General features: G+C 38.3%; 1 protein-coding gene across 1 annotated transcript in view; it reads right to left on the bottom strand.

The window, feature by feature from the left end:
• Positions 1–25080, bottom strand: part of LOC130424791 (VWFA and cache domain-containing protein 1) — a 65807-nt gene that overhangs the window by 38650 nt on the left and 2077 nt on the right. Inside the window, exon 2 of the mRNA XM_056750711.1 lies at positions 1953–2015. Within this exon, the coding sequence (XP_056606689.1) occupies positions 1953–2015 (63 nt within the window). The remainder of the gene's footprint in view (positions 1–1952; positions 2016–25080) is intronic.

The following is a 25080-nucleotide window of genomic DNA, read 5'->3' as shown; positions in this document are numbered from 1 at the left end:
CGCATCTTTCAGGGCATGTTTTGTGCGTATGCAGCGGTTATAAAAGAGGCCCCACGTCTGACGTGATTGGTTCCCCGCTTAAAGTGCTTCGCTTCTAAGGCCGTTGTGATTGGTCAGTGCCCCTCTCAGTGCACACGTATTCATAAACTTTGGCTTTTAGCAATAAACAGTATCAATTGCGTGAACTTCACTTCACAAGATAAATACATCGATCTTTGTTAGAGATTGCAAATAAATTCCTACTATGGCGAGGGAAATGACACCGGACCGAATGGCGTCAGACCGATTATATTGATTAACACTAATCAGTTTTGCCTTTTTATATTGGACCCGAGTTGGATAATAAAACAAGCAGATTGAACAGGAGACATTTGCAAGCAGGACTTTAAAGGACGTTTCATAGAAGTGTTTTAGAGGTATGCGCACACACAATATCAGTGTATTACAAAGAATATCTTTCACAGCCGATGTTAAAGTCATGGAAGCTGTTATTTGACCGTTGGTTATCTTAGAATGTGTGTAGCTGAACTCAGCTGTAGGACTGTGATGGAAGTGAAAGTAGTTTAGCGCGTAGCTCAGTCTATGTTTACGATCTCTGATAACCCAACACTACTCCAGCGGCTCTTCCTCTTCTCTAAGTAAGGCCTCTGCGATTTTTTGGAGTATTATTTTGGGCGGAGGTTATTAAAAGCACTCGGAATAGTGACATTCTGTACCCGGGAAGTAGAGGGCTGTAGTCCGATTCCAGCCGTTCTCTGTAGTCCTTGAAAAGCAAATTCTGTTGAAGACAATATCTCGATTGCCACAGACCTTTTTCATTTTTCAGATATTGTTTATGCTCTAACAGAACATTACACACTAACTAAAGGTTGAAAAATGGGATCGCGGGGTATTGAATCTTGAAATGTTTTATGGAAAGTGTAAATTTAAATATTTAAAAGAGAAGATAACATACAAGTCAATGCAAAGACACAAATAGATGCAAATTCGCACATAGCAACACTGATGATGTGAATTGGGTGATGCGATTGCCATGAACGTGCATTAGTTGCCTCAAACGAATCTTCCATGAAAGTTGAAAATTTTCAACTTCACTCAGCAATGAATTTGAAACTACTCATTGCAATGCTTTTATTCTTGCAAGTGATCCAAGAAAAAGAAATCCCGCAAGTCATCTAAGGTGAGGAACGAGAAGCTTCGCTTGTCATGTGCACACACCATTGCACATTTATAATATGAAACTGCAGTGTGTGTAGCTTTGTAGAAACATACCGTTATCGTCTGTTGGTGTGAACGCTAATGGATATCGCCGTATCTATTGTGTGTGTATTAATGGATCTAGTTATGTTTACAATGATAATGCTTTTATTATGATGTAGTAGATAAACAATTCATAAAAAGTATTCAATGAAACAGATGCACGCTTACATCATTTCATGACCAGATATCAAAATATGCAATTAGAGCAAGGATTATAAGAGAGTATAAGAGACATATCCTTAACCTTATCCTTATAACCAGAATACATTTTAATAGCAAGCAGGATTTTCAACCATGAAGACATAACAATTACATTAAAGTAATGTCTTGATCTGTAAATACCAACTACAGAGACCTGTTTGCAATTGTATAAGCTCTCTTCCAAATTACGCTCCCAAATAAAGTTTAATAATAGCTCATAATCAGAGAGTTTTGATCAGAGGCTAAATGCATTGTGGTTTTAGAACTAAATGGTGAGCAAGCATCTCATTTCTCCACGGCTTGATAGGGAGTGGCGCGGTGCAGTCGATAGTGCCTGGAATTAGTGTTTCAGCAGTAGACGGCACAAAGAGATCTTCAAAGCCAGCCAGACAGCAACCATAGAATTTTAATGGATGTCCTTTGCCCCTCTAGACCACACACACACAAACAGACTTCACTCACATGCAATCAAGGGATGGAGAGCAACTCACCTGCTGTACCTCTGTTTCACCATTTGAAGTCTTCTCCGTGTACACAAAAGAATTGAAGATTCTCTGTATGGTAAAGATGAGAGAAGAGTTAGTGAGAAGTAACAAATGAGGCACATGTATTACAATCTGATAAGACAAACACTACAACAAAAAGGGAAAAACTGAGATGATGTGGAGAACGCCTGGCAGATTTTTTTATAGACGTCTGTTAAACATATTGAATCTTTCATCTGACTTCACAGGACTGTTTAGGAGTAACTAAATGTACACTTCTAACTACATTATTGTGTACCATGGCTCGTATTTAAAATTGAGTAATTTTTAACAAGTTCTGGCAAAGCGACAAAAACGCTTCACGGTTATATAGTATACTGCATAATGCGCACCCAGATTTACAGCCAGTTTTCTTTAAAAACTGGTTTGTGACAGAAAAATATTTGGTTCTAAAACAGTTAAATACATAATTCGTCTCAAGGACTTTCATGACGTAGTTTCAGAGTTAATGTGAAATGCGAAAGCATTGCAATTTTGAGTCGCATATAACGTTCATTTGAAAAAGCAACACCCGTCAAACATCATCCAATACTTTTAATCCTGAAAATACCCAAGAAGACTTGAAGAACATTGCTAGAAATATGGCCATAGGCATTTTCTGGAACTAAAGTGTCCCAAATTACATAACTATACACTATGCAGTTAAACTGTGCAATATGGACTCAACCATCTAGTGCAGGGGTTCTCAAAGTTTACATTCAAAGGTCCGAATCAAAATTCTTGTCGACGTCAAAGGTCCGGTACAATTGTTATTACAAAACTTTAATAAACATTTAAAACAACTTTAAATTAAAAAAATCAATTAAATGTGAAGAGTTTGTTCAGAAAAACAGATAGCAGAGTTTAAAAAAAATGTACTCATGTTTTTATTGTCTTAGTAAGCTGTTTTTTATATTATTACTTAATCAAAACAACCAAACTGCAGTTTCATTGATATTAATTTGAATTCACAATATTAAGATCGTTTTTGAACATCTTAGGTACAAGTTATGAACTCTTCATATGCTAATCATCATATTCATGGCATCATCTAGTCGTACTTGCGTTTATGGTCTTAACTTTTACATACAGTGCTGCAATTTTATACAACAAAATCCATAAAGCCGCTCTCATTTAGGCTACATATTTTGTGCCTATGAAACAGTACTTCAATGTAACTTAGTAAATCCTGCAGCACAAATGTCCGTCTGGACAACAAACTATGCAAATATTTACAGACAAACTACATCCATTTTCATATGTTCAGGCAGTCTGTAACAGTGACAGAGTTTTGGAAACGCCAATTTGTTTGGTCGGTTGAATGTGCTTCTGTTTTTTGCCGGTTGCTGCACAGATAGACCAAGAGAAAGATGAGCCGAGTCGGCAAAGCAAACCAGAGTCAGGACTTTGGGAAGGGCTGATCTAGTGTCTGAATTTATGAGTATTATGTGTATGAGTAGTATCGTCCCAAATGGAATACGCAATGGTTTTATACTAACCTGACGTTTGTGTGGTTATGAAGTCAATCTCACAACACAATGCAGGTCAATAAAAATCCATTTGTACACATTTTTTACGTGAATGCACTACTCGCACTATTTATACTACAAAATGGCGTAGAATAGTGCATAAGCGTATGATTTGGGACACACCTTACATGTGTAATGGTACTTCTTCTGCATGGCATAGTTACCGTTTCTGCGTGAGAGCGCATCTGGCTTTCAGATGTTACAACATTCAACTGTACTTTACAGACAAGTATTAAAATAAATTGGTCCGATTTAATGTGCAGTTCTAATAGCATCGTGTAGTACCGTCTCATACACTTTGTAAGACGTAAACAATGTTGGTCCAACGCTGGTCCAAGAGCTTTCTGTTTCACGTTTTTAACACTATACTGTTTGAACAAAATACAACCAACCAAAAATGTGTACAAAGGGATTTTTATTGACCTGCATTGTGCATAACCAAATCAAAATGTTTATGGAATATATTAAGATTTTATTATACAGGTATAATAAAAAAAATATTAAATAAAAACTGACACTGGAAGTGCCGTTTACATCATAGTGTAGTATAGACTATAGGATGGTATACCCTTACGAAAATTAACACTGATTTTACTACAGTTAAAAAACATGGTTACTGTAGTAAAACCATGGCTTTGCTTATAGCAATCAATACTTTTTACTTCATCACGGTTCATTTTCTTAAGCATTTTAGTACCAAACGTTTTATTATGAACACAAACCTTAGACCACAAACATCGGCAATATTTACCTGCACAAAAGCTTCCATAAAACGTTAATATGTTTTGTATTCAGCTTTACAACTCCTTGCTAAACAAGTCATGGAAGATTAAACGCTTTCTCTATCCAAACTTTACTGCTGTAAACCGTCAAAAAGGAGTCAACACGCTTAACAGTAACACACAATAAAGGTTTTTGCTATTCGCTCACCTCATTACCGTGGCGATTCTGACACAGAATAACACGACGGAATGTGTCATAACAACATGATGAATTCCCACCACAAATCCACAAATCATGAGGAGACTTGCCACGAACAGTCCTGACGATCCTCAACCCTTACAGAGAGAAGAACCTTTCACTAAGGCAAGTCTGAGGTCAGGACACTCGCCCACATTAAAGATTACAAAACGGGCAAATGTGTGCCCTCACCAAAGGCCTGGAAATTCATCACGAGCGCATGTTTTTAAAAAGCTAAACAAACTGTGGGTGATGTATGGATGAGCCCCACCTTTGTGAATAAAGCTGTTGACACATAAGCTGTTGAAATGTAAGTGAAAGAAGAAACCTGTCATTTCAGACCCCTCTTGTAAAATAAACATCAGCGTAAACACAAATAGCTTGCTGGGCACCGCTGCAGGTCTTTCCCCGGCACGGTCGGTTTGTTTTTCAAACTGCTCTGATGGGTTTTACGGCTTTACCCGGGCCAAATAGGTATTTCGCAGCTTGTAATCTGAGAGCCGTCTCTAGAAATACAAAACTCTGGAAGGTTTTTTAGGTAAGATAATTGATTACAGAATGACAAAAATTATATATTTTTTTAAGCCACTTTAAAGCAGTTAAAGAATAAAATAAATAAAAAAGAGACTGCATGGGCATGAACGTGAACACTCGTTGACGTAAAAGATTCATTCATCACCACAACAGACCTTACGCAACAGGAATCTTAAATCCCTCTTCAAGTTGGACTATCCACCATATAATCCTCACCGACAAGATGACATCAAAATGAATGACATGCTATAGGATTGTAAGAAATAACACACCGCCGTTCAATGGAAAGGGCACAAAGAGGCAGCTGGGCTGGCTCAGAATTTGGTGTCCAGGGCGGTTATTAATCTTGTCAAACCAGGGGTTAATATCTACTACAGTTGAAGTCATGTCTGAAATGTCTGAATCTCACGCTGTCTTTGATCCAGGCATGTCAAAGCTCCGCCACTCCTTACAACAGAGTCACGGCGAGGAAAACCGACTGAAACAAAGCTCTCCACAGGGTGGTTTATTATATCAAGATTGCTATCTCTCTGGGATGAATTATTGCCTCCGCCAAAAAGAATGCGAAACCAATAAGTCGCGTCCATATTTCAATTAAAAAAACAAAGTAGCTCGAAAATTCTATGCGTTACTCATAAGATTTTGCAAACCTGACCGTCACAAATATTGGACGTTCTGTAAGGTTTCCAAGAGCTGGTTGGGGAAACAGCTGACGCGCCGTGGGAGCGGAATAATGGCGGAGCCATGGCGTTCCTGCTCTGCAACATTTCCATTAAAATGGCGAGTTGGAGGGGGATAAACCTATTAGCTATTCAGTCATCTTCAAAGGCCAGAACCCATCCAGCTAATCCTCATTAATTTGGGATTGAGCGAGGGAGTGAAAGGGTGCGCTCACACAATGTAATGAGCAGAAAAGGTGCCCTAATCTTCTCTTAAGGCCTACAAGGTCTGAATCATTGAACTGACCCTCCCTCAACCACTTCCACAACTGACGTATACATGCGGGTTTAAGAGCAAGTAAATGTTTTATTTACTAGATCAAATTTTGAAGAACAAAAATTGAAAATTTGCTTTATTCTTTCGCATTCCAAATCTGTATAGCTTTAGGGGCGAATCACATTTGCCGTCTTTCGGGCGCAAGTTCGTTATTTTAATTGAAGTCACACAACATTTGTCTCGGGGCGCGTCAGTGCCGCATCGAGATGGAAAAAGTTGAACTTTTCAGAGTTTCATAGAACCGGTCAGAGAATGCGGCTTTAAAATGCGAAATGTGAATCGCCCCTTATCCTGCAAAAGTTCATGAGTTTATTAGAGAAGAAGCAATGTGTGTTTCATCAAAGTAGCATAAATCTGGTATTGTGAACTGTATTAACCAATATACTGAACATTTCATTAACATGCCAGTGAAAGATAGCGGTGGATGTCAAGATTTGACTAATCTAAAGCGTGTCCACATTAATACATTTTCAAATCTTTTTCACTCCGTTGGCCTTTCGTCCACACGAAGACGGGATTTTTGTCAACGAAAACTGAGTTATTGAAAGTGGATACATTTGAATACACAGTTTTCGTGTTGTAGTGAGGATGAGGAAAATGGAGGAGTTTAAAAACGAAGACGTGTTTTGCAGCTTTACAGTCTTGTGTAACACGCAGCAACCTCTCTCTAAGTTACTTCATTGAAAATGCACTAGTGTAGACACCAATCTTAAAATCTGGTTCTTTAAAAAAAAAACTGTATTATGTTTAAGATTATTTAAAATATATATTTAAGACTCGAGTATATAGCGCACAAGTCATATTTGATTTATTTTGAGCCTATTTTCTATGGTGCCATATGTGTTTAGATTACACAGCCATAAAAAATAAAGTAGGAATAATTTTTTGTGAACTTTTTTTGCAATGTTCATAGTTCATGAGGGATGTATAGGAAAGACAAAATAGTTGACAAAAGTGATTATTTTCTATACAACACATTCATGATTACGAACCCAAACAAAAAGGCGTCATAAACAAGAAAAAAAATTATATATAACAATCCAAATCAACATTGCCAAGTCATTGTACTGCTAAATGTTTGCCCATATTTACACCCGAAACACCTAATTAATTCCATTTCTACTTCAAATATTTTTTTCCATTTAAACTGTTATCACATTCTTCCTGAGCATACCGAAACGGTCCTTCAAATAAATGTGTGTTTTATTAGAATAAGTGGCAGCTTTATGAACGATCGGATATTAAATCCCACATTTCCTCACAGCTGACAACACCTAGTTGCTGTGGCAGCAACAAGGGAAACTGGGTACAAACAGAGAAGATGAAAGGCCAGACAACAGAAGCCAGTCTGGGATGCTATTGCGATTTCCTGCCGCAGGTACCCCCTCTCGCCCTCGTCCCCCCAACCCCCCTCTCTAACTCTCAGAAGCAATGTGCTCATTGCACTACAAAGGCTTGTGCTCCAGAATGAGGCACGCTTGCCTCCCTTCTGATGTGTTCTCTCTTGCTCACCCTCCTCCAGTCTCACAGTGTTGCACTTTATATGTGCACCTGAATCTGGGTTTGCTGTGAAAATCACTGAATACACAACCTCACATGCACCTAAAGAATAAACAGCGTGGCGTTATTTAAAATGCAACTGATTAATTATATACATTATATACACAAATTTACATACAAAGAGTTTGGTTCCAAAATGAGATAACTTTGTTTTGATTTAAGCCATACTAACTCAAGAAAGACAGCTAACTAACACAACAAAACCGAATAAAAAAATAATAAAAATGGGATTCTTGGACTTTTTAAAACTGGGTTCCCTCCTTTTGGAACCAAACTCTTCATATGTTCATCATATATATAAATAATAATAATAAAAAAATAGTCTTGAGTCTTGTGTGTTTCAACTGTTAACATAGACTGGACTGTGCGTAACAGCCTCGCATTCATTTGTTTGAAATGAAATATGGCGTCAAGCCCTAATGTCCATGAAACAGTAGTGTTCAGACGCAAGGTAAACTGTAGGGTGTAGACGTCCTTATTCTGCCACACCATCTCAAATAACACGTTACAGCATGAACCATACATTTTCCTTTAAGCTCACAGCACAAAATGAGTTCCTGCAAAGTCAGTTTTAGTTCAAAAGTTTAACATCTTTCTAACCAACTTTTCTTGCAGACAACTTTCCCAGAACATTTTATATGTTTTATATCTCCCCAACGTCTTAACAGATACTGAAAGGTGCAGCTGACGTGCTTCGCATTATCCGAATAAACCCAACTCTGTGTTTGTGAGGGGGTTGGGGTGACGAGAAGAGTGAGGGTAAAATGAGTTCCACATGCGAGCACAAGGGTGGATGCCATATATACTCTGACCGAGTTATCAGGATAATGGAGCAGAAGTTGTTTTAATGGTTCTTTAATACCAAAACCTCTCCGACGTTTCTGACCAGCAGAACCAAAGTAATGACAGTGAGCAACCCTGGAGTAAAAAATGGCTTCGGTTTCAACGGTTACGCATAACTAGCCTAAGTATGTCTGATGGATGTCTGGGGTGTCTAAGAAGTGAAGTATTAATAGCAAGATACTCTTAACACATCCTCCATCAACATACAGTCTAAACAGGGAACTATAGGAAACCTTCCCCAGCCTACAAGGTGTAGATAAATCACTACAGAGATCATGGCCGTGTGTTCTTGATCTGCTGTGGGCTGAACTTGTGTTTTTGGGCTGAGTGTCAGTGGAGGGGCCGACAGAGCCTGGGGTCCTACAATAACAAAACCTCTTTGTGCAAACACTGAGGGGCCCGTTGAGAGACGGGGTCATGAAGCGGATTCTCTCGCAGATCTCCGACTCGCGGCAGTCCTGTTTTCTTTCAGCCCGGCAGACAGGATATAATGGTTTCCACATGTGAAGGGGGCCCGAAAAACAATGACAACAGTTGAGAGGCTGAGTGTTTTATTACGTTGACTTTCTGCATTCGGCATAGCTTTCAGAATTTAATATTTTTTAGAAAAAAAAAAACTTTCAGTAAAATTGTAATGCTTTCAGATTTTTAATAAACTTTTTATCTGTTTTACATGACTGTGTTATTTGAACACTAAAAAACAAAAAGGTCCGTTGGTATGAATTGAACTGAAAACATCAACTTCAATTCCAAAGTCTGAAGGTGATACAACATTCACCACAGTCTTGAGACACAGTCACGCATTTTGCAATATGGAAAAGTAAAAAGATGAAAGTAAATTCATATATCAAGTGTCCTGACCTATTTGATGTTTCGAATGTAGTTAAGCTAGATCTCATTTACACCATGGCAACACTTAAAAGAAAATATGAGAGAGACTTTCAGACTGTTCTGGCTATAAATAGGGCAGCAGACAGTACTTCTACTGAACATTTGGAGGTAAACATGACAGAGACTCTGAATCTCTAATCTTTTCTCTCAAGGAGTGTTAAAATTTGGGAGATGAGCACTGTGTTTGTCAGTGGTGAAGTGTGAGCTTCAAACGCAAGTTCGCAAGTGCTTAGAAAAGCAGAGGGGGGAGAAGAACGGAAAATAAGGGGAAGGTCTTAAAGTCCACAACCCTGTCTGACATTCCCGCAGTTCATCCATCTATGAGGAACGATGAAGACGCCGCTTCATTTCCTCCAAAATTGGAAAGGTCTGTGTAGGAACACACTGAACTGATGGAGTTTCAGGGCTCTAGACTGCGACCAATTGGACAATATTAACTGGGGCAGCAGCATAATAAAGATCTATGTTCATAATGTTCCTCACACAACAAGGGACGGGCCCAAAAACACTGATATTAAAAGAATTGTGTTCCCTTTGTTTCTCATGTAATCAGATAATGATGTCTTGTGAGTTGAAACAACAATGATTAGGCCTAAATCTAGAATAAATTAAAGTTTATTAAATAATTCCGTTGCACCAAGCTGTAAACCTTGTTTAAAAATAATCAGGTTTATATTTAAGATATCATTTGATCCAGGTTTAAATTTGCGGTATATCTAGATTAACTATAATTCTGGTGCTCCATTATTTAAACAGTGATTTATCTTGCAGATAGGGATTAACTTTAAACCTGCTACTTAAAAAAAAACATATCTGTAATAAAATGTCCGGGGAAATGATCAGAAGCCGACACATAAGCATCATGTTATTCTTCAGTGACGTCTTTATGGTAAATAAAAATGGAAATAAATAAAACACCTCAGCACAAGTCAGGGCACGACGGTTTGATAAACTAGGTGTTTGGCTGTGAAGCGCCAAGTTCAAGATGCCCTTTCTTATACAGTACATACATGCACATTTGATTGTGATTAATAGGGAAAAGAACGACATCCTGAGAAGAGTAGTTATTTTAGCGGCACCAGTAAACAGGGACACCGGTATTTACATGGATAAATAAATGGAAGAAAAATTGTAATATCGTAAAAGTTATTTCACCAGGTCAACTGGAAAGTTTAGAAAACAACAAAAAACAAACGGCACACCTGAATTACGTTTCAAAAAGCTTGAACGTTAAGCAATTTGTGCTTAATTGAATAATTAAGGCTTGAAATATGCCATAAAAATGTTTGGAGAACATCAATTAAGTACTACCTTGTAAAAATGTCTAATAAATCAATTTTTACCACAATAGTCCAATTTCTCCTGTTGAAAGAGAAATCGTTCTGCCTGTATTTTCATGAACTTGGCTCGACTAAAGATGCAAGTAAACTTTAGAACTTCAAACCTGGCCCTTGTTAGGTTGAAATACCATTCAACAACTAATAAACTGCTTTACTGAGAGATCAAAGGAATACATAAAAGCACACATGATGAATAGATTCTTGGAACATCACACCAGAACCAAGACACCCAACTGGCCTACAATTCTCCAAGTAGTGATGCAATAATAATGGTCAGGTGTGCCAGAATGTCAACAACAATTTTGTTGAGTCTTTCCAATTATTGTGATACACGTGGGTCATATTCCAAACCCTGGTCCATGCACTAGCTACCCTGGCACTCATGGTGGTGCGACTTTCCAATTTGCCAACCACCCCAATCCACAACGACCACAGATGGTCTGGGCTAAATCAGGCTTAGCTGCCCTCTATGCCCATTCTTCTTTAACACAGCCAACAGATCTGGCACCTGTTCCCACAATTACACCCGTGTGTTGCACATCATTCTAAGGTTTTAAGTGAGAAAACAGAAGAAGGGTGAGAGAGAGATATGTGGGAACGCAAAACAAACATTGACCAACAGCAGGATTTGGACGGAGAGGCAAATCTCTTTTTCCACATAAAAAACACGCAATACAGATCAAACATCCCTGGTGGTCTGTGCGAGTTTATGGGAACACGATAATCAGACGCTGTCACCCAACTTGTTGAAGCCAACATTTCAGACCCATCCAGCTAAAAGGGTCTGTTCACCCATAAATGAACATTTTTGTCACGGGTTTATCCTCACGTCATTCAAAACCTTGAAAACCCTACTCTGCACATGCAAATCCTTGTTTTATCCTTGCAACATGATTTACACTTCTGCAAATATTTCTCTGCACATGCAAATCATACAGCTACCAATTTACTTACCATCAGTAACATACAACCAGTTACATAATCCAAACTTGAAGTCAACCAATCATGTTTAAAAATTGAATATCTTTCATTGGTAGAAGATTCTGTAGGATGGATTACATTCTCTGACCCCATGTAGTGATCTTCTGTTCCTGGGAAATATCGTTTAACAAAACCTTGCTTCTTTTTTGTCCCGATGACCCAGAGCCACTACTCATAGAGCGGTGACAGGAACGGGAGACAGGGGACCAGTGGCTCAGAAGAGAGGCTTTGTAGAGCTGTCACTAAAGAATGCAGAATAATTCAAAGAAACAGTGCCCGAGTCCTGACCAACACGAACTACAATTACTGTACCAATGTGCTCTGTGTGTTGCAAGACTTAAGAACAGAGCGGTCCCCGGGGAGCGTTTAAGTTCCATTACATGGGTATATGCTTCTGTATTGCATCACTGAGGTGAAACAAATATTCTTCTGACATTGTAGTCCGAAGGAGAACAACGAACTACAACGCACTAAAATAGATTTTTACACAAAAACACTAAATAAATAAAAATTATTTATTATATTTGAAACAAAATATTGAATCAAAATGTTCATTCATTAGGAAAGTTTGCAATTATAAATTACTTTGCAAGTTAAAAACACTGGTCCAGAAGCACTCATGCGGTTTCATTTTTATGCATTACATTTTTTTAATCTTGCATATTTAATTGAATCTTGGAGATAATCGCTTGCCGTTTTGATTTGGTTATAAATGTTCTGTTTGTTGCACCTTTTTCAAACGTTTGTGTAGTTAAAAAACTGAAACGGGAAGTTCTGCTGGATCAGCGTCTCTTACGTTTTCCAAAGCGGTCTATACCTGAATGTTTTATTTTGTATGCCCATAACCATAGTAGGGTCTTGTGTGCAATATTAATTCAAGGGCTGTCAAACAATTTATCGCAATTTATGGCTTTCAGAACAAAGGTTTGTGTTTACATTTAATATGTATTTGTAGTGTGCATATTCATTTTAAATGTATAAACAAGTACTGTACATATTTTTAGGAAGAATTTAGATGTATTTAGTATGTACGAATACATTTTTATATTTTTCTTAATTATGTGCATGTGTGTATGTGTTTATTAATACAAAATTAATAGGCACAGCAAGGTTATTTTAGTTTACTTAAATTAAATCTTTGAAAACGCTTCTGTAAATTAAAATCATATCAAATAATGACGTAAAATAAATGAAAAATTGAAATGTTGACTCAGAAATAAGTTTAAAGCATTAAAATTATAACAATAAATAAAAACTAAAATAATACTAAAATAAATGTGTATTAATATTATATAGCAACATAAAAAATAAACAAAATAAATTACAAAAATGACAAAAATCAAAACCATAACTCCGGGCACAGTTCACACAGAAATATATTATTCAATCACAAATTTTTAATCTGGATGCGGTTAATCATGAATAATCGTTTGACAGCCCTAATAAATACTTCCTGATGTTATTTGTAGTCATGGAAAATGATAGCTGGGCTAACATTTCATCATGAAAATTGGAGTTTTCCTTTCACACTGAACATGTAGTATTTGAGAGAGGATACCTCTAGTTTTACATGTTTTTGAGTAGGATTTTTTTTTTTTTTTTTTATTAAATTAATTCATTAATTTCCCTGCAGCGTACTGTAAAACATATTAAAATCATATTTGAAAATTAAAAACTGCAGTCTGCTCAGGGACTGCAAAGTGAACAAGGAACATTTTAATAATAAGTTGATCTTAACATCAATTTACTGCAACCACTTCAAACGAGTATTTAAAGTTGTTTTCCAGTGAATACACAGCCAACAGAGGAACCACATTCCAGTGATCAGGGAGAATCATTCCAGTCTGGGATCAGTGCTTATCTCCTGTTAGTTCCTGCTCTATTCTCGGATCAGTAAGACAGAGCAGAATCCTACCGCTTGCTTCAGTCTGTAGGACAAAGGCTCTGTTGGCTGCCTGCCGGATGTGAATTCAGGGTGCGTGGTGAACACGCTCAGATGGACACAGGGGCTTGGTTACAGACAAGCATCGGTGAGCTGGACGGAGATGGATGGGGGAACAAGGGCCTCTGATATCCACTGTATTAGACTCAAGGTATTATGCTGTGAACCCCGACTTAGGCTCAAGTACAAACCATTACTGCTACTGGGTGTATAAATAATAAAAAACTTTTATAGTAGCTTGTATCAGATAATGAAGCAAAGTCTCATTTGGGGTGGGAACCAAAGAGCCAAAAATATACAGACGTCTACTGCTATCTATGAAACAATATGATAATTTCCAAGTCACAGTTTGGAAATGTTTGGAATAGTTTGAAAATTTCATCAGATACTGTCCGAATATATAGGCCAATCTGTTACAAGCCTACAGTTTGGATCATCAAAACACCTGGATAGCTAATGGATCACTTTTCCTTTCGCAAATATGCATTCGTGCACACCGGTAAGCTCACATTGAAGAAAAACATAGGACACAAGTCTTGAAGTGAAGACAGTAAACACCTCAGGCAACTGAAGATATATTTGCTGTCAAGTTACTGCTTACATTCCTTCGAAACTGCTCCCTAAATCATGACATTTCCACTGAGAATGCTGCCAGGTTCATGCAAATCTCCTTTTCACAAATCCAGGTAAATACAGAAATACAGCACTTCATTTTGGCACTGGCCGTAACGCATCACAAAGACAGTGCAAACAAACAAACCCACCTAATCCTCTGTGCAGGAACCTAAAGATAAAACAAGATTTACAAATAACTTGGCAAATCCATACTCAAATACAGCTGATGGGCTTATTCTGGTTGTGTTGTAGTAAACTCACACATTGAAACAAACAAAGCAAGAAGTAAAGCTGAAGCTAACTAGGGGCATCATCATGCCAAAAACAACAAACTAATAAAACATTAAAGGAGTCAGACAACAAACCAATAAAAAGTTATCATTTATATAAATAATAAGGTAATTATGCCGAATATAATCATCAGAATTAGACTGTCTACAGATGTCCGTACAAGAGAATACAGTAAATGCTAATAGCGCTGTGCACTACTGAGGGGTACATGCTTGAGAGAGAGAGAGAGAGAGAGAGAGAGACAGAGAAAGGGGGAGAGAGAGAGAGAGAGAGAGAGAGAGAGAGAGAGAGAGAGAGAGAGAGAGAGAGAGAGAGGGGGAGAGAGAGAAAGGGGGAGAGAGAGAGAGACAGAGAAAGGGGGAGAGAGAGAGAGACAGAGAAAGGGGGAGAGAGAGAGAGAGAACGGGGGAGAGAGAGAGAAAGGGGGGGAGAGAGAGAGAGAAAGGGGGAGAGAGAGAGAGAAAGGGGGAGAGAGAGAGAGAGAGAGAGAGAGAGAAAGGGGGAGAGAGAGAGAAAGGGGGAGAGAGAGAGAAAGGGGGAGAGAGAGAGAAAGGGGGAGAGAGAGAGAACGGGGGAGAGAGAGAGAAAGGGGGAGAGAGAGAGAGAGAGAGAGAGAGAGGGAGAGTTCGACATCATGCAGTGGATGCGTGCAAATGGTTCCCTGTACTAAGCAACTTGTCAAAGTATGTTCTGTGCATCCCGGCCACGAAAGCACCTTCTGAGAGAATGGTCAGCTATTGTGGGCGGATTTTGCAGGAGAGACGTGAACTGAAATGGTTGTCCGTCAGAATTGCTTGCGTGGATGTTTTTTTTTCTTTAAACATTTTGCTGTGTAGCCAATAATAATACAACAGTTTTCGTTTATTCATATTTATAGCTTAAAATGTAGTATGAAACTTTTTATTGAAGTGTTTTGTTGTAGGGGGCACATTGTACAGTAGCCTACATTCACAGATGGCCTAGTAAAGACAATCACATTTTTTTTGCCATCTTGTTTTGCTTAGATTTATTTTAAATTATATTGCATTATATTGAAAAGCTAGAAAAAAAATTGACCATTCATTTTATGCAATAGTGAAAAATTTGGCCAAATAAATAGATGAGATATGAAAAGCCATGTTCGTTGTTCGCCCTTCGGCCAAGTGTTTCATTTTTATTAAGCTTCAGCCAAGAATTTTCATTGAGGTGAATCCCTAAATGAATGCTCATGATTTCAGTGACTTAATCAATAACTAGATTAAGAGTCTAAGCTTAAAAAAGACAGCATTAATCTATCATATCAAAAATCAGTAATTAACTCACAATACCACGCAAATAAGTGATCTGGCATTTTGCAACATTTATATTTGAAACCTTTTAGAAATTGAGTTTGGTATAACTATCATCTGATCCGGCTCATATGACTATTTTTACCAAATTTTAAACGGGTAACTCATTTCTATAACACATCCAATACATAAACATCTATTTGTTGTATTGTGTTTTTGTTATATTTCTTTGCTGTATGCATGCGTTATGCCCAAGCGTGAAGCCAACACGGAAGTGAATTAAACTGCAATTCATCGACAGAATCTCATTGAGCTCAATGTTAAAGTGGGCAACTTTACAGCAGGAAAAAAAACATGTTTAAAGCTTGGTACAAAAAAAGGATTTTGGTCTATAGCTAACTTTATCCATCATGACAACTCTGAGGAGGGTAAATGTTTTTATAACTCACCCGTTTAACTTATTTTAAGCCTTAAAATTCTACAAATTAGGTGTATGGCCACTTGAGTGATAAGTGGTTTCAGCAACAGGCGCCTCTGCTCTAACCACGTCACGCCTCTTTCCCCATTTTCGATTATCCGGGAGTGACTGGCTGCTAAGATGGTGACGGCCGGATCTGCCCACTCCAAGCTTCTAAACAGCTTCTCAGAAACCTACGGGTGACCTCACGGACAATACGTCCATGTTTTATACAGTCTACAGTAATGCCGAACCCTGACATGCACCTCTCCAAAAATGTAACATCGTGTCAATTATATGCAGACCGCAAGCACCGTGATTAGTCTGCTCATGTTAAAAAAATAGAGATAGCATTGCATTTTCTGAAACACACCTATATCTGTTCCACAATTATATTTATCGTACATAACTATTACGGTTTTAAAAACCGTATGAGAAAAAGAAAACTGTAATGCTACATGACTATGAGCTCTCTTTCACCTTCAATATCACGACTGAGGTGAGCCCCTTGAGCAAGGCACCGAATGGCTGCCCACTGCTCCGAGGGTTTGTACATGGTGTGTGTTACTCACTGCTGTCTGTTTGTATTTGGATGGGTGAAATGCAGAGCACAAATTCTGACTCCATACATGTTGAAAAAAACAGCATGTCATGGGTTAGGTATGTTGTGATGCTGGTTTGACCAGCTTAAACCAGCACATGACCAGCTTAAACCAGCATCAAAACAGCATATGCTGTTTTGTTCAACAGCTGAAATTAGTTTAAAGACCCGTTCCCACCAAGAACGATAACAATAGCGATAACTGTATTAGCATCTGCAGTATTAGTTAGGTTTATTTTGAGCTTTTGCACCTCAGTTTTACAAGAAAGTTAAAGTGATGTGACGTGAGGCCAAGTATCCCCGTTGAAAAAAGCAGCATGTGCTGGGTTAGGTATGTTTTGATGCTGGTTTGACCAGCTTAAACCAGCAAATGACCAGCATCAAAACATACCAAACCAGCATATGCTGTTTTTCTTGGCCACACGTCATGTCACATTACTTTAACTTTTTGTAAAACTGAGGTGCAAAAGCTCAAAATATACCTAATTTATACTGTAGCACTAATGCTTATCGTTCTTGGTGGGAACGGGTCTTTAAGCTAATACCAGCTTTAAACTGGAATGTAAACTCTGTCATCAAACCCGTGGCATGTGTAGTGCCTACCTGTCGAGTCAGAACACAATTCACTCCAATACACAGTTTCAGGCTACATAACTTCACAGCAAGTACATCAAGCCTTTCAATAGGGTGAAAACACACATTATTATCAAGTGTCCTAAGCCACCTGCATTCCCACAGTGCACTGCTGCAAGCTGTTCATTGCACACAGTCTTTCTTTCAACAGACACCAGAGGCCCAGAGCGCTGTCCCCAAGACTCCTATAAAAGAGAGGCTGGCACTGAACCAGTTCACACATACACACTATCACGAGTGCCAAGCAGACCGCTGCCGGGTCTTTCTGAGAAGAGAGCAGACACACATCGAGCACAAACATATTCTCTTTCCCTCCCACAAATTTGCTCACTTCTTCCTCGGTTTCTCTCTCAGATGCACAGGCACCTTGTAAATCAGCCAGTAAATTGTTCCAGACTGTTAAAGCAATCGCAAGACAAGACCGGCTAATCGACCACACTGCTCAACATCTATATTGAGTCTCTGGGGAAGACGAAAAAATAGTCATATGTATTACTTTGAAAATACTTGTAAATAGTCTAAACCGGGGAGCAAACGGGATAGCGCGGCCAATGAAAATTATTTTTGATTCCCTGTCATGTTTACATATCAGAAAGGGGAAATGTGCTCTCGCGCCTACCATACAAGTTCGTCCGCCACGCTAAAGCAGGTGTTACGTTACCATTCGCTCCGGGCAGATGAAGTAACTGTCCTTGGCAAGCAGCAGCCAGACTCAAAACATAGCGAGTCATAGCAAAACACAGCTGCTGTTTGTTGCACCAGTAGCTTTCCTTCTTTTGCGAGAATTCAAAGCGGGAAGGCTCTCTTTTTGTTGCCAATTAGTGGCCTCCGAGTCAAGGTCCTTTTATCTTTCAAAGTACACGCTGCGAAAGAGAGATCGTGTCAAAAGTTCAGATATTATCTGAGGTCATTTCCCGTTTCATCTTGGGCGGCAGGACAGGGTGCCAAACTTCAATATCAAGTATAGTATTATTTAAAAAATAAAAAAACACGCAACTAGATTTTTTTTTAATTAATTACCATGAATATGGTATTCATCCATTACAATGGTATAGCTCTAAATATCGATATGACATCATCACTTTACCTTGGGTGTTGATAGTTTATCTTTAATGGGCTTATTAAGGCAAACATTAAAATGTTCTCACTTTGTTAGTAATGCCATCCCAGTATTACAACAGTTTTTTTTTTAAATGCTGGCTCTCCTTGTCTTTGTTACACAACTGGACCTCCACAAAAAGACATAAAAAGCACATACTATCATTATAATAGTAATAACTTACAAAGATTAGTCTAATTGAAAGCAAAATAAAAGGTTTTGTTTGTATAACATATCTGTTTGTAATAATACTGTGCGTAATAATGTTTATGTAAATACATGAATGTGTATAGTTTTAAGAAAAATACTGAAATATTATATTTATATATAATATATATTATATTAGAATGTATATACACGTAAATTTTGCATAAAAATATACATGCACGTGTGTATTTACATATACATAATTATTATACACTGTACATACACATATATTATGTAAACAAAAACTCTTGTTTTGCCTTCGATTAGACGCACTAGGCTACTCGTTGTACTGCCCTCAAAAGTAATCTATACAACTCCAGAATGTTATTAAATGTATTATTGGTGTTAGAAAAAGATTTATATTTCTAACAGTTTAAACTATAAACATTGGCTTCTGAATAACAGTCGTAAATGCTTATTTTTATGAAATGAACTGTTCCTCTAAATCCAGCTGTCAAATTAATTTTTAACTTCTTGCATTTTGGTCAAGTCTTTGAGTTCCTTTATCTCTGGTAAACATAATATATAACTAGAGTACATGTGTGAACATGTGCGCTAGGTTGTATGCTAACAAATGCACAGAACTCATGGATGTATAAACACTTGTATCTGTCATAACACTGGCCTTCTTAAAAAAAAAACATGGCAAGTGGCCCCAAGATTTCGGTTTAAGACACCCGAGTTTTAAATTCACATATTTCCATATATAAGATTATTTGCTACATGCAGCATGGAAGACTGGGTAAACACAAAGACCTAACTGAGACACAGGCCCAGCCCGTTCTATGCCTCTCTTGAACCCATGGAAATGTTCCCCAAGTAGCAAAAAAGAGGAATTCCCACCTACCCTCTTATCTCAAAGGTTATCAGATACACCTGGATGGGAAGCAAACTACAAAGCTTCGCATTTACGAACTCTCTTTAATCTTTAAATCAGGGAGTGACCTGCTGACCAGACACAAAGGCTTCTCTTATCCCATCTTAAACATATCCATCTCCTTCCTTTCTGACAGAGAGAGACCATTTTGCTCAATTTTTCCCATATGCAGCAATTTATCACGTATACGTTAAACTTGCTTTCATGGAAAACAGTCCCTGGAACTAATAAAACGAGGCCTGATTAAATTATGCATTTCACAAACGTGGAAGAGTTGAAGAGCATCTGCTATACATAAGCACTGTTTTTGTGAATGGCTTTGAATAAAGACAGTGAAGCAGATGCTCCAATGACTGCTGCTTTCACAAGGGTTTCAGGATTAATGAAGTGTAGTTATTTATATCACAGTGAATTAGTCTAGTTGCATAGATTGTGTACTCAGTCTGTCACTCAGCAGTTCAAGGTTCTACTACTGCCCAGAGGTCACGTTAACCCAAAATTCTCGGTCATTGACGGATTCTTTTTACCAGAGACGGAAAGATCTGAAGGCCGTCCGTCATTTTGACAGATTACAACGATGGCAAATGTAATTCTCTTTATGTCAAGTTGGTAGCATCCAATCATTTCCTTTCAGCAGAACGTAATCGCGAGTGACCGGAGAAAAGGGCGCATTTTTCCCATTCATTACTTTCAAACTCAATTCAGGAAAACCCACGCGGGATCAGCGGAGACTCGCGGTGCGGAGCCAGGCGTGTATAAACAAGTCATTACACTATGATGACTCAATAGCGTCTAATTTGTTTCACCATAGTCTCAAAACAAACCAAAAATCTTTTGACACTATTCATAATAACACAATTTTTTTGTCGTTGTTTAAGGCGTTGTTTCTGGATCTGATTCTGCAATGCATGCATTCATCTGTCACTTAATCAGACCCCCGCGCCGCGTGCTCACACATACACACAGTAGTGAGGTGTTTACAGACTTTTTTCCTTCAAATGGCGATAGCGACTAGCATCATTTTGGATAAACCTTAAAAAAGTCTCTCTGCGTCGTTTCCGTTCAGTGAGCAGCAGAAGCAGCACATTCATAACCAACCAGCATAACCAACCAGCAGCTTTAAGTGAATGAATGATTACAAAACAGCATTTACAAGCACCTGTTACTGACTGGACATATGAATAGAAACATTCATCTGTAATTATTATTCTCTGTCTGACAACAGCAACATTAAATATGGAAACGACTTCAACTTTATTGGGTTTTCAGTTCAGTAAGTACAGAGAGTAAACGCATGTACATAGTGATGATGTCACAAACATGATAATTAGTACGTAACATCACCTTGCACCATAGTGACAGGTAAAAATTGATAGTGAAGGATTTTTACGAGCCTGTCCGTCAAAATGACAGACAATGTAAAGGTCTAGCGCAACCTCTGCTCCTACCATGCTGAAAAATTCCAGTTTCAAGATACTTCCAGTAAAACTAGCTCTTGTCTGCATAATACATGCGGCATTGGTAACTCAGGAGGTTCTTGAATTCAAAATGCATAACAATCGAGTGCAAAGAAAGCTACTCCTAATATAAAGATCTACTGTGAATAGCCTTGAAATGTGCAGCTTTGTTTTATGCATTCATATATAATGCAATAATAAACAATTGAACAGCTTCTGATTGAAAAACAACATGTTATTTAAACTATATAACTAAAAATGGACCAGTAACTATGTATTATAATAACATGTATTCTGTGTCTTCTTTTTTATAACTATTATAATCTCATTACTACAGTAACTGTTGACTAAACAAAATGCACGTGAAACTGCATTGCAACACATGCAAAATTGTGAAAAGAGCTATATAAATATGACTAAATTTAACACAAAACTTATATTGAAACAGGAAGTTAGAGTGGGACTTATAGAATGGCTCCTCCCTCTTTTTAAAATAGTGTTTAGTTTACCACCAAGCCAAGATTTTGATGAAAAGCTGAAGTGCAGGATGATGTCATAAAATACGTTAACTTGCATTAGGGAAGTTAGAGACTGCAGGTTTTGAATATACTTGTATCTTCTAAATGTGAATTTGTGAACATTTTATCTCTGGGTCATTACGCCTTAAATTTGCTTAACTATTGGATTACAATGTGGCCATATACTTGATCCCTAAATGATATCAAGCTCTTTAATCCAATCAGTTTCTGTTACTCGCTGTACAGAACTACCAAAGACAAACAATACTATGAGACTGCGTTAAGGATGGTTCGATCCTTGAAGAAGGGGTCTGTCACAGAAAGTGAAATGGAAAAACAGTCTGGTTCGAATGCAGTAAGGGTCCTTCTCATCTCTCACAGTGAATGTGGGGCCCGTCTATGTCAGAAAAGAGGGGGAGGGACATCACAGTCCTAAAAACCAAAGCTGAGTAGTGAACAAGCACCAAGCCACTGCGCATAGTCATCAAACAAACACCAACACAGACACACTTCTAAAAAGCGCTGTGGGGCCTCTAGTCTCTCGTTCCCATCCCCCTTGGGACAGGGTAGGGTGTGCGAAGACCTCCCTATTGAAGACCCTGTGATAAGGCCCTGTGTCCCATCCCAGGTCGACCCTGCAGGAACGCGCTGAAAGACCCTTTTGAGCGCGGCACAAAGGCCGGTTCCCATGAAGCTTCTATTCTTTCGTGCGTGTGTGTGAGAGCAAGAGCCCAAACTGATTAAATAAGGCCGGTTAATTACAGCTCCTGGTTAATAAAAGGCACCACAGAAAGAAGGCTCTTCTCCAAGTGAAAGGTTGGGGGATTTGCCTCTGGGAGATTGTGAATGAAAGACCCCCTCTCAAAAGCTTCTGTGCGGCAGACTTTCTAACTAGGTCGTTCAATAACAAGCGCATCGCAGCCGTGCAATGAGAAGCCGGCCCGGCGAAGTTTCACGTGAATTAAAAAATGCGGCACAATGGCTTCGCTGAGGTTTACTTTACCATGGTGATAAACAGCGAGAGGATCGTGAGGGTGGCCTTTTTCCTCACAGAATGCCCAATCAAAGCGTACAAATGTTTCGCAGCCGTAGACGGTGAGGAACGTTCCCTTCGGATTGTTAACTCGAGTCTGGCATCTCAACGGGAGGGGTTTCAACAGTATACTGAAAATCCAGTGTGGACAAAAGAATGCTGACAATAGACTGAAACAAAGAGCAGAAAATATGAGAACCCAAAAGAAGGGAGCCGTCTGCAATCATTGTGACGTATTGAAATGAAAAAGCTGGACAGAGAAGGAGAACAGGAATTGCTTTCGGCATTAAACTCACTGACTGTAAGGGAATTGTTGAACAATAATGTTTTGCAAAGACTCCAGAAACCGCCATTATTATATTATGATTTTTTTGCGAGTTCAAAGGCCTGATGCATTGGGCCAAAACACACACACGCCACACATGTTTTGTGGTCTTAATTCGATTAGATTTAGCAGCTATCAAACAGTCCTGCAAAATCCGCTATTGTTTTATATCAAACGTCTGAAATACATTACTGGTAAATGTTACATCCACAGCTTGCAGCCAGTACAATGCAACAGCCAATAGCACTTTTTGAATCAATGCAATAGCGTTGTTTTCAATACAACATTGTTGTTTTCAAAGAAAAAAACATTGTTGATGTTATTGAACTGTTTTACTTCCTAATACTTCCAAATAGTACCATTGTAATCCCATGAATTTTATTTTTTACAAATTGACTATCTTGTACAATCATTTTGAAATGCTATGAGTTTGTGTTGTTTTGTCCAATGATATATCAGTGTGCTCTAATACCGACAAAAACTTTTATAAAGGTGTACCGCCTCAAACAACTAAAGAGAAAACGATTTTAATCCAATATTTTCTTGCAAGGGCATAGATCGAGTCATCATAATAATTTTCACCTGATTTCAAAGAAAACTAATTATACACAATCTAGGAAGCTTAATAGCAGGTCACGACAGGATCAGTGGCTGTTCCTACAGAGAATCGTGTCTACTTGAGCAGGCAGTTCTAAAGGTCAAAGTTATAACGTAGTGGACAGTCAACACAGAAATACATCGGAGTTAATTAATATGTCCACAAAAACACATTCCCTCATCAGAAAACTACACATTTAGCCACTATAACTGAATTAGCTTACAAGATCTTCCATATCAAACCATAGATGTGTGACCAGTGAGCCAGTAAGAGAATGGGTGGGGCATCAGGCTGCACTTCTTTTTAATAGCCTCAGGTTGATAGATAGACTGTCTTGAACTGGGTGGGTTATTTGCAACGGTCGTCTCAATTGCCTGTTTCGTCAAATATCATCCCACCAAGAGACTGTGAAAAGAAGGGCTGTGGACGATGTATCGCGATTCACACGAATTATACCTGTCTTGAATCTATTCTGAATCGCAAAGGTTTCGATTCTGTGTTTTATGCACAGCTCTTCTGTAAACACGGCTCTTTGATCAGTAGGAAGTACTGCTCGATCTAAAATCCCTATGAGATTAAATTGTTTATAATGTGCATTAGAAAATGCAACACTCGTCAAACATCATCATTATAAATATACTTTATTATCATGAAAATACCTGAAAAGGTTGGAAGAACAGCGATAGAATATGTTTATTGGCATTTCCTGGAAGTACGTGTCTAAATCGTTCTTCTTCTGTGTCCTAACCCGTGTCCGTAGTTTCTGCTGGAGAACGAAGGACTAAACCAGCAAAGACTGGAGAAACAACTGAACAAATCCAAAAGTAGCAATGGCATGGTTTTCATTACAGATTTGCGCAATGTTTTCTTAATGTCGACAAAAAAGTACTGCAAGGACTTTCCATTAAACCAGTGTTACGCGACTAAAGCATAACTTTTTTCTCTCGCTTTAAATCACTTCAAAAATGATGACAGAGGTAATTTTTAGTATAGGTTTACATATGACTGAAAAAACATCTCATGCAAGCATTAGTTTTAGCGAAACTGACAATTTGCGATTTAAATTTGCACAATCTGAAGGGTACTGAAAACAGAGCTACAGTTACATGCAGATTCAATCAACTATTAAAGCATTTAGAAAAAGGTGCATCGGGGAAAAAAGGAATTTCACCGCCAATTTTTTAACCACAATAATGTGTCTCAATGCCACACAGCTAATAAATATATGACATTGATGAAGTTCATTTATGTGGGAGGGAAGTGAAAACGGCAAATATAAAAGCCCAAGAGCTCTCAACCGATGCTGCATAATCAATCTGGTGTCCATTACTTTTTACACATGTCGTTCAAGAATTACCATCATTATTCAATTAGGAGGCCTCGGCTCAAAAAGCCCCTTACTTAAACCACAGCCACCAGCCTGATGGAGAAACAGAGCGTGCTCAGTGAAGTCCGAAGGGTAATATTTCTAATAAAAAAAGTAAATAAACCCTACCCGTAACTTTATTTACGACACTCAGGGCTGATGATTTTTGCAAGC

The sequence above is a fragment of the Triplophysa dalaica genome, chromosome 6, assembly GCF_015846415.1.
Source record: "Triplophysa dalaica isolate WHDGS20190420 chromosome 6, ASM1584641v1, whole genome shotgun sequence".
In the NCBI taxonomy this organism is placed as follows: domain Eukaryota; kingdom Metazoa; phylum Chordata; class Actinopteri; order Cypriniformes; family Nemacheilidae; genus Triplophysa; species Triplophysa dalaica.
This window is presented reverse-complemented; position numbering and strand designations above follow the sequence as displayed.